This window comes from Halyomorpha halys, unplaced genomic scaffold, assembly GCF_000696795.3.
Source record: "Halyomorpha halys isolate HHAL.00 unplaced genomic scaffold, Hhal_1.1 Scaffold415.1, whole genome shotgun sequence".
NCBI classification, from domain to species: domain Eukaryota; kingdom Metazoa; phylum Arthropoda; class Insecta; order Hemiptera; family Pentatomidae; genus Halyomorpha; species Halyomorpha halys.
In genome coordinates this window covers 46,174-56,867 of record NW_027106189.1, presented here as the reverse complement: position 1 = coordinate 56,867, position 10,694 = coordinate 46,174, and the positions used below count along the sequence as shown (strand labels likewise).

At 39.0% G+C, this 10,694-nt stretch overlaps 1 protein-coding gene across 1 annotated transcript in view; it reads right to left on the bottom strand.

The window, feature by feature from the left end:
* The window catches only part of LOC106682461 (dynein axonemal heavy chain 7), a gene marked incomplete at its 5' end in the record, with an annotated part of 70,992 nt that overhangs the window by 17,570 nt on the left and 42,728 nt on the right, over window positions 1–10,694 (bottom strand). The window contains 1 exon segment of the mRNA XM_014423327.3: window positions 9,729–9,911. Coding sequence (XP_014278813.3) covers window positions 9,729–9,911 — 183 coding nt within the window.

Here is a 10,694-nt window from a genome sequence, read left to right as displayed (position 1 = left end):
AATTGTTTCCATCATTTCGCTCAGTTTATCTTGAATTCTGTTAAAGCGAGCCAGGAGTTCTGCGGCATATTGCCCACTGGACTGTTTCGGTTTCTTTGTCCCTCGGATCATCATAAATATGTCTTCCTCTGGGGCCCACCGTCCTCCTCCAAACGCCTTCTTTAATCTTTCCTAGATAACTCTCCAAGGGGTCTCTTCGTCAGCCTGAATTTGATTTAGGATGCTCCTCTTGACTCTGCAGATGACCACTGCTTTTAAAGCCTCCGCATCTTCACTATCGAGTAGACTTTCGATAGACTTTGCTTCAATTCGGCTTATTAGTCGGTCACCTCCTTTAATGAAGTGGCTCAATTCTCCTGTTTCCCCGGTGAATCGTTCGAGGTCAGAAACGGCCTTCCTCAAGTCTTGGGCAGTTGCTGTGCGTACTTTTACCCACTCAAGTGTTCTGGCGTGGGCTCCCGCTAGAGAGACTTCCGGTAGTGGGGCAAGCTCCGGGGGTGGTGGGTTTTGAACCCCATTTTGATTTAAAGCTTCCAAGTTCAAGACTGCTTGTCTAATGATACCGTTGCCATTAGCATCCATTATTTTAAAAAAAAATGAAAGAATAGAAAAAAAATTTGAAAGCTGAGAAAACTACTATATAAAAAAATCTTCTTTAAAGTAAATATTACTCTGGTATTTAAAGTCCTGGGTTTCGGCACCAGTTAAGTATTGGTGAAAGCACAATGTCAAAAAAGAGAAGAAGGAATAAGATCTAACACGCTTGAACTGCTGTAAAATACTGGCTTTATTGTATTCGGTACATCTCTTATATACGTTCGATCAGCTGATCCCCTCAGTCAGCTGACATCGAAATAACAGCTGACTCATACCGTAACTTATATATATATAAGAAAACCAGTGGAAAAAACTATTTACAATAACCTATAGACAATAAACAGTAGATGAACAGTCCTCATAAACTTATCTTGTACAATAGAATGACCTAAAAAAAGATCAATAAAGCAACTATTTACAATATATACAAGAGTGAAACTAAAAAAAAAAGCGTATGCCTTCTACATACTAAAACAAAAAGAGAACAAAAAAAATATATATATAAAACTTCTAGACATGATAAAAAAAAGAATAACGTTCTCACAATGAGCACTTATAAGAAATTTCCTTGAATCGATACATGTAACAGCAAAAAAACAAGCAAAACAAAATTTACATTCTGTACAATCTCTATGAACTCTACATAGGGATTTTTAGCTGTTCAATATGTACTGTCCTCCTCTTTTTGGGTCCATGCAAGCTCTCAATTGTGATAGTATTATGTTCCCTAATCATTATCACTCTGATGGGTTCAGTTCCTTTCCCCTATTGGTAGACAATCTCCTATAGACTACGATCCCGATTTTAATGTTGCCCATTAGGTCACGCACGCTCAAATTTTGTTTCTTCAGTAGTTTACTCTTCCTCCTCGATATGAGCTTTGACTCCATACGACAATTTCTTCAGGGGTAAACTGTTATTAATAACTTCTCCAGTCACTGTGTCTCTATTATCTCTCCGACCTCCACGCAGTCCAAAAAGAATTTCGAAGGGCGCAAACCCTGTGAGCATATGAATGGAGTGATTGTACGCTGCAATAGCTCATAACATCATTTCATCCTGTTCCAATCCCTTTTCTAATTGGTACACATGCAAATGGTCGCTGAGAGTACTATGCAGCCTCTCGATCATTCCTCTGCTCTTAGGATGTCCCAGAGTGTTGAGATGCCACACTACTTCTAATGCCTTCATTTTCTCCCTAATATACGCATTATCAAATTCTCTACCCCCGTTTAAGGATGTTCTGTCAGGGACCCATAAAATTGAAACCAAGTGCGAAGAGCCCACAACACTGGCTCCACTGACTTATCTTTTATGCCATTGCTATCTTGCTGAATAGATCCACGCCTGTCCGCTTTCCTGGTTCCCGGCTGTGACTAAATAGTGGTGATGTTGCTATCTTTATATTTACTTTTTTCTATCTTCATTATGCCCATGGTCTTCGTCTTCCGAATTTCTGACACATAGTTTGTCATTCACCATTTCTTCAATCACTTTCATCTCCACTGGTCTTTCCTCTGTTGAACCTTCATCATCTGATGTTTCGCTCTCGTTTCTGTGTCTAGGTGTGTCTGCTTGTTCCTCTTCCTCTGGAGTCCATTCTCGTGGAAAATATCTCACACCACTAGATGGGCCTCCGTGGTCGTCTGCCCACACAATCCCCAACAACTCTCGATCCAAACTATAACAGTCCTCCATTCTCGTGAGGCATCTACTAGCAGAGGCTATTGAATGTTTCTGAATCCTATGTACCAAGTCTGCCGTCACAACCAGCTTGGACCTTTTTTTCAGTAAATTGTTCAAGGGTATGAGGTATTCAGCCATTTCAGGGACAAACTTCCCTCCAACAACCTCCTGATCCCTTTTACATCCTTCGGCACGGCCATTTTCTGCAGGGCTTCTACTTTCTGGGCATCTGGTTGTACTCCCTCCTTTGAGATTGTGTGTCCAAGAAAAGTTATTTGTGTTTATCCCATTATCGACTTCTCCTGTGAAAGCTTTAAGCTGAACTCCCTCATCCGCTGGAATACACTCCTCAAATGTTGCACATGTTCCACCACAGACTTACTGAATATCAGCAGGTCATCCATATAAACTTGGCAGATGGATTCATCCAATTCCATCAGAAACTCGTCTTTGAGCCTTTGGAATGTTATTGGAGCATTTTTCAGGTCAAAAGGCATCCTCGTAAATTCTTAGTGGCCTTTCTCAAAAGTAAACGCCGTCTTGTGCTGGTCTTTTAGGTGCATCTTAATCTGTTGGTACCCTGCTTTCAGATCTGATCGCCCATAACAGACTATTATAGGGAGATAGGAAGATTATCTGTCTCCTCTCTAATAACTTGATGGAGTGCTTGCGGGTACCGCCTCTCCTTCACATAGATAACCCTGTCTCCTTTCAGCAGAATCTCGTGTACTTTTTTTCCCAGCTGCTCCCAGTACATCCCCTTCTCTAAAAAAAATGTCATCATATGGTCTTTCCAGTACCTTTCCTGATTAATAGCTCCTATTTTTGCTTCAGATTCTACTAGTTGTTGGCAGATATATTTCTTCTTTCCGATCTTGATGTGTGATTTGTACCCTTGTGCCCACTTTCCCTAGCTGGTCACACCAAATAATCATTTGATAGTTTCGGGGCATCTTTCCTATTACATGCAACATTAGATGCTTTCCTTTAGCTCCCCATTTACTTAATTCAATTTCCACTTCCCCTCTACTCTGCGGAGCCTCTCCAGGGAGATTAACTGACATTGACACTCCTCGACCTGGAGCCCACTCTTTCCATCATCCATCTTCTCCAGAGTCTCTCTGGACTCAATTGTATAAGAATTCCCTGTGCCCAACAAGCATCTCACACCTCCTCTCGCTCGTTTGGCCTCGTAGGCCACCGTTCTCTCATCTGACCCTGCTGCTCACTAACGTGCGGCCGCCTTTCCACGGATACAGTCTTTCATTCATTCAGTTGTCTAATGAATTCCGACATTGTTTTCTTCTGCTTTAACCTCTGGGGCTTCAGACATGTAGGTGTGATCATTCTGACCTTGGAGAAATCCTTCTCCTCCTCACGCCTTGGGCATTCACCTCCATCGGTTCTACCTGTTTCAATCTGTGTCTTTGAAACATATAAGGACATTGTCTCGCCATATGCCCTGCAATTCAATATTCGAAACAATGGGTACGCAAGCACTGGACCATCAAGTGCCCTATCTTCCCGCATCCATGACATTTTCGGTCCTCATGGCACCCACTGTTTCTTGGTTTTATTTTGCCCATTCTTCTTTCTGGGTTTCTTACCCTTTCTTTCCCAGTTTCCTGGTGTTCTCTTCTTATTCATTGGACTGAATTATTCCTCGAATGATTGTAAGTAACTTTCATCCAGCCGGTTTCTTCAATTTCCATTCTGGATTCCTTTTCTCTTGCGCTCAAATCAATCAAGTCTTGAACGCACTCGACGAAAGATTGCCCCTTGGTAGGCCTTCTTTTCTCCCTGTTTCTTTGGCCAGCTGTACCTTTAGGATTGTAGCCAGGAACCCTATTCTTCTCTTGACCTCTTTCACATCCACTATTTCTCTCATATTCTCCATGACTTGGTTACACTGGGCAAGGAGAGCCCCACCAAACTGCTGAGGTTTTCTCATCTCTCTTAACATTTGAAGAATGTCTTCCTCCCTCACCCATCTCCCGCCTCCGAAAGCTTTCTTCAGTAAGTCCTTGACAATGGGCCATGGTGTATCTTCATCTGCCTGAATTTGGTTTAAGATACTTCTCTTTATCATGCATACCAAGGCCGCCTTCAATGAGTCTGCATCTCCTTTGTTTAGTAGGTCTTCTAATACTTTAGCTCTAATTCTTGCAATAAGTCTGCCATCTCCTTTGAGGAAATGGTTCAACTTACCCATTTCCCCAGTAAACCTTTCTAAATCTGAAATCGCCTTGCTCAAGTCCTGTGACATTGCAGTGCAAAGTTTCATCCATTCAATAGCATTTCCTTGCGCTGCACCAAATATCATCTTTAAATGCTTATTTTTTATCACGATGAACAACAAATAGGAAAGAAAATTTTTTTCTCAAATTTTAAAAATAACTTTCAGACTATGCACTCGTTCCCGCTTTCTTCGGCACTAGTTACGTGACAGTGAAAAGAGACTTAATAAAACAATGAAAAAGGTAAATTGAAGAACACTCTGTCAATGACTAAACAAGACTAACTTTGTTAGGTTCAGCATTTTCGGCCTTTTTTCATTTCGGACATCTCACTCAGGCCGTAACTTTAAATATATATATATGGTAAGGATAGTGTACTGTAAAGCCTAAATCCTAACTCCTCATGTAAATAAACACAAAGAATGTATATAAGGAGAATTAAGGGCCAGAATTAATCAGTTTATCTTGAATATGTGTGTGTTATTTGGTGGCCCTTTTTTTTAAGTTTGTCTTCTGAGGCCTCATAAGTAGTCCCGAAGCCAGTTCATTTGTTTGTTGTTATTGTTTTTTTTTCTCGTTCTTTCCTGCAATTGAAGAGCATTATGAATGACAACCAACCACAACCGATAATGCAGCCAGCAAGTTTCAATGTCCTGCCTGCCTTCCAAGCGGCGCCTGTGGCCCCTGCAGAAGCAGGCATTACCTCCATTACTGGAGACCACCCTTGCGCAAGCCCACGCTAACATATTAGTGAAAATGAAGGTGAGACCAGCTATTTCCCAGGGCATCAGGAAGGCTATTTCCAACTTGGAGTGGTTCTCAGGGGAAATTGGCAAACTGAATCATGTTATCAAGGGAGGCGACTGCATCCCAAATGATGTCATTGAAAGCAGCCCTAATCTGTCAGATCAAAAGAAACATTCTCAACTACATTCAGGCCGAAAAGGAGACATCATGGACTTCCAAAGAAGATATATCTGGAAATGTATTGAGAAATTGCATCAGGAACCAGTATTAGCCTTTCTGGATTTTCAAAAACAGTTTACTGTCACTGCAGATATGAGTGAATACACCTTGGGAGCAATGCTGTCGCAGGAAGACGAGGGAGGAGAGCATCCGGTGGCATATGCAAGTAGGCGACTGACCGATTCGGAAACACAATATAGTACGCTGGAGAAGAAATCGTTAGGCATCGTATGGGCCGTAGAGCATTTTTGCCCTTATATGTTTGGGAGGAGTACACAGTAGTACACTCGGACCATAAACCTCTCCATTGGATTGGGAGGCAGAAGGAGTCATCAGTGAGAGTGATCCAGTGGAAGGATATCCTCAGCCTGCAATCAGATTCTCAGGACTTAACACTGCCAGGAACCTGGTGAAAGCATCACCGGTTGCATAACTTACACCACTACCAACCATGACATTGGCAGCAGTGCATGCTAATGTGCTACAATGGATGAAGATTCACACAGTGACTTCCCAGAACCTGTGGAAGGCAATGTTGGAATTAGAAAGGTTCACCAGAGAGATGGGCAAGATGAACCATCTACTAATGAGGCGACCAGCCTTATAGCCTAAATAGAAGCAAAGGTAGAGGAAGATTTACTGAATAAAGGAGATGCACGTTCATTGAAGGTGGCCCGGGTATGTAGGATCTAGAGGAGAGTCTTGAACCAAATACAAGCAGACGCAGAGACACCATGGATCATAGTCAAAGAAAGACTGAAGAACTCTTTTGGAAGTGGAAGATGGACGATGAAGGAAGACACCATTTAAATGTTAAGGGAGATATAAGAAGAACCTTGACAGTCTAGTGGGTAGTATGCTGGGGCTCTCCTTGCCTGGCATAACCAAATAACTGAAAAAATAGGGTAAACTGTTATTGTTGAGGAGGTCAATGGGAGAATGCGGTTCTTGGTTATGATCCACAAAGTACAGTTGGACAAAGAGACAGGAAGAAAGAAAGGTCTACCAAAAGAGCGATCTTTCATCGAGTGCAATCAAGAGAAGATCTATTTGAGTGTCAGAGATGAGGGATCCGGATGGAAGTAGAAGAGGCTGGATGGACAAAGGTCACCCACAGCCAGCCCAGAACCATAATGATACCCTGGAAGAAATGAGAATACAAGGGTAGTGGAGGAGAAAGAGGGAAAATCGAGACAAGTGGTCAAGCCAGCCTAGACTAAAGAATAACGGGCGACACAAGAACTATAAGTGCCACAGGTGTAGAAGGATGGGACGTTGAGTGGCAACACTATGACGTTCAATGGTAGTTTGGAGGTTATAAATTATTTTAAGGAGAGTGGATTGTGTTGAACAGCCTGGCGGAAAGCTGGACTGGAGGGGATTGATGAGGAAATGTTCTTCTAGGAAGTTTGAGAGTTGATTTTGAACAAGGCGTTCTAGCGGTTTTGAAAGGTTAGAGAGGAGAGAAATGGGACGGAAGTCATTAGGTGAAGAAGGATTTGGGATTTTATTTAATGGTCGAACTAAAGCGGTTTTCCAAAGATAGGGATATGTGGCATTTTTCAAGGAAAATTGTAGATGCGATAGAGTACAGGAATAAGGACAGAGAGACAGGATTTAATCAATTTAACAGGAATGTTGTCCAGCCCATAATCGCTGGTATGGGATTTTAGAATGGTTGTTACCAGTTCATCGTGGGATTTCTGGGAAAAAAGTTTTCAGGATTGAGGCTGTTATTTAGAAGATCAGGAATGAGTGATGGGTTAGAAGCTTGGAATATGAAATGATTATTGAGATTGTCTGGTGTTATTGGAAGAGAGCTGAGGTCATTGGATTCTGGTAGAATTTCAGGGTATTTTTCACTTGAATTTGTAGTTAAAAAAAGTTTGATGAATGGGAAGGAATTTAGCATGTCAAACTTCTAATTGGGTTGCATTACGGAGTTATTTAAAAATATATAATCTGTGGAGAGGTGAGCCCGACGAAATTTCCATTTAGCTAATAAGTCAAGGCGCAGTTGGATGACGTAAGGTTCAGGTTTTGAGAGGAGCATGGATGTATAATATGGACTGCAGATGTGAAGTGAGGATGGAAACCATAGGGTCAATGAAGTCAATGAAGAGTATTTAACGTCCCACTGGACGGAATTAAGGTCAGGTTGAAGGGATTCAGAGGAAAGGAAGGAAACTAAAGATTTATCACTAGATTGTGAGAGCATGTTGATGTTAAAATCACCTGTAATATTGAAATGGGAATAAGTGGAAAATAGTTGGGCAAGGGAGGATTCAAAGGGGTTATCTTTACATAGGAGTGAAACTCGGAGAGGCTGGTAAACGACAGCAAATAACAGATGAGAGGATATGGTTGAAATTTCAAGAAACATGTACTTTGCATGAGGAAAGTTAGGAGAAAGGGAATGAATTAGGATTTTGGCCTTGAGACTAACATCCACATATAAAATGATATCACCTCCCGTGCAATTGGATCTATCACAGGTGAAAGAAAGTTTAATTGGGAATAGAAACTTGGGAGGAAGGAATTACGGGTTTAAGCCATGCTTCGTATACAGCTATTATGTGGTAAAAATTATTGAGGAAATATGGTTGGAATTTATCAAAGTGGGAAATAAGGGATTCCGCATTAATATGACAGGAGCTGAGAATATTAGTCATGACTGAGGGGTAAGAAATGAAAAAGTAAGAAAAAAGATAAAGGTTGAAGAATATAAAATAACAATTTTTTATACAGTGTTATGATTAGATAGAACGCAACTTTGAAAAAAAAATTGAAAGGAATTTGTTACTAGAGTTTTCATAATTTGAAAAATGTAGTAAATAAAAATTAAGCTATAAGAAAATAAATAAAGAAAAAATGTAGATAGAAAAAAAAAATATTACTAAATAAAAGTAGTCTATATGTGCTAATATTATAAAAATGCAGGAAAAAAATATAAATAAAATATCTTCTATACAGAAAAATAAAATTATAGTAATATTGTGGTGACTTGAGTACCAAATTTAACTGAAGATGCCCAAGTCACTGGGCTTGCCCATGATGACTGCTGGGTAGCCATCAGACTGCCTGCTAGACATATTGCTTCTGACTAACCAGCAGAGGTGCTTGTTGGGTGGCATCATTGCTTTGCTGATACAAGTGCGTTGCAAGTCCTTATTATCACAACCTAAGTAACGAGTGCAGAAATTCATTTTAGTTCTTCTTTGCCACACCAGCTCATCTCTTAATTTTTAGCGGCCAAATCTCACTAAAATAGGGCTTGGTGTTTCTTCCTATTTAGACCTTAACGGTACTGCATAGTCCGGACACAGAACCTTCTCACCCAGGCCTGCACCAATGCTGAGAATCATTCCTACTATAGTCTCTTCTTACTTCTCTGGAATTCCTCCAATCTCCCAAGAATTTTTTAGATGATTTTGTTCCACCTAATTAAGTCTAACCTCAGGGTCAGATATTTCAGCTTTGAGGTTGTTCTTTTCCAATAATAATACCTCAACTTTATTTTTCTATTGCTCCAGGAGGGTTTCAATCTTCTGTAGCCTTTCTATAGATCCGATTGCTTCTGAAGAGAATATTTTATGTCTTTGAGCTCTTAAATGCCCTGGAGCTTGGCCTTCATCTCTTTAACCTTTTCAATAAGTCCATTTAATAGGTTATCATTGTGCTGGGTTTCCTTTTAATATGCTAGAGCCTAATTCACATGAAATTTTCATTTTGTTTCCTCTAGATATAAATTTGTTACAGCTCTCACAAATGACCATCTTGATGATAAAAAAAAAATTAAATCAATTGCATTTAAAAGATGAGAGAGAGGTAAATAAAAATAAAAACATAGCAGTTTGTTTGTTTATGAGAGCCACTGACGGATCAAACCTTCAGCCAAACAAATCCCCACTCCTCCAGTTTACATATACTGACCAACCAATATCTTCAATATGTCTGTATGTTTATCATTTTCTTTTGATAAATACTATGTCCAGTATCACAAGATTTCACTAAGAATAACCTAATAAGGATATTGTGGATCTATATAGGTTTTTATTAGTAATTAATTAGTATTTAATAGTATAATAAAATGATTTTTTTGTATTATTTTTCCACCTAATAAAAAGATAAGTAGTCAGATTTTATTTATTTTTTTTAAAATTAAGTAAAGTTAATATATACAGGAAAATATCATAAAATAAAAATAACACCACAATATATATTTGATGAAAATGTTCTTACTCTTTCCAGGATTTCATTAGTAATAGTACTAAGCATATCATCTGCTCCACCAGTCCCTGCAGAACCACTATGTAAGACTTTCAACAATGAGTTTTGTAATGACCCCATATTCATTATATCACGTGTAATACCTGCATTAGGATGGAGGCCATACACTTGAGTCGGCATTTCATCAGGCAAACTCTAAACATTATTAATTTTAGTAATTAATAAAATAAATTAAATATTTACAAAAATACAACCTGGGTGATTAAAAAAATCAGCTCTAGGGGAAAGAACTAAGAATTTTTCAAACATGACTTATTCAAAATAAGTTTAAATTAACATAGACGGTATGTTCAATTGACAAAAAGGCTAGAGCTGATGTATTATGATTGATTTGAAATAGAATTATGGCAAGCTTACTTTAGTTTTAATATGTTAGTACAGTTTGCTATCTTTATGAAAAAAAAAAACAGCAAATAATCACAATTTATCAAGAAAATCTACAATTATCTTCAGAAAGAAGTGTTGTATCAAACACAAATATTGGAGTACTGCTTCTGAACTTGTACCTTTTTAATTAGATATAATTGCTAACCTCTTTGATCACAGTCTGGTAAGCAATTTGAATCAGTTGATCAGTTTTACCAAGTATAGTAACCAGTTTTTAAGTTTGGTACTATTTTAATGTCAGTTAATAAGAAAATCAAGAACTTTGTCACAATATAGAAACAATTGAACTTTATGTTTCCTTTGCCTTCTTACTATGGCCACCAACTAAATAATAATATATTAATGGAAGATGTTGATTGACCGTGTGGAAAGATGAAAGGAATATAGTCAAAAAAACTCAAATAGTAGAATTATACTATTTTAATATTTTAATGAGCCAACGTTTCGCCCCATGTTGCAGGGCCTCGTCAGGGCAAAAAAAGATACAAACACATAGTTACATAAGCAAAACAAAAACATAAGTGTAAAATA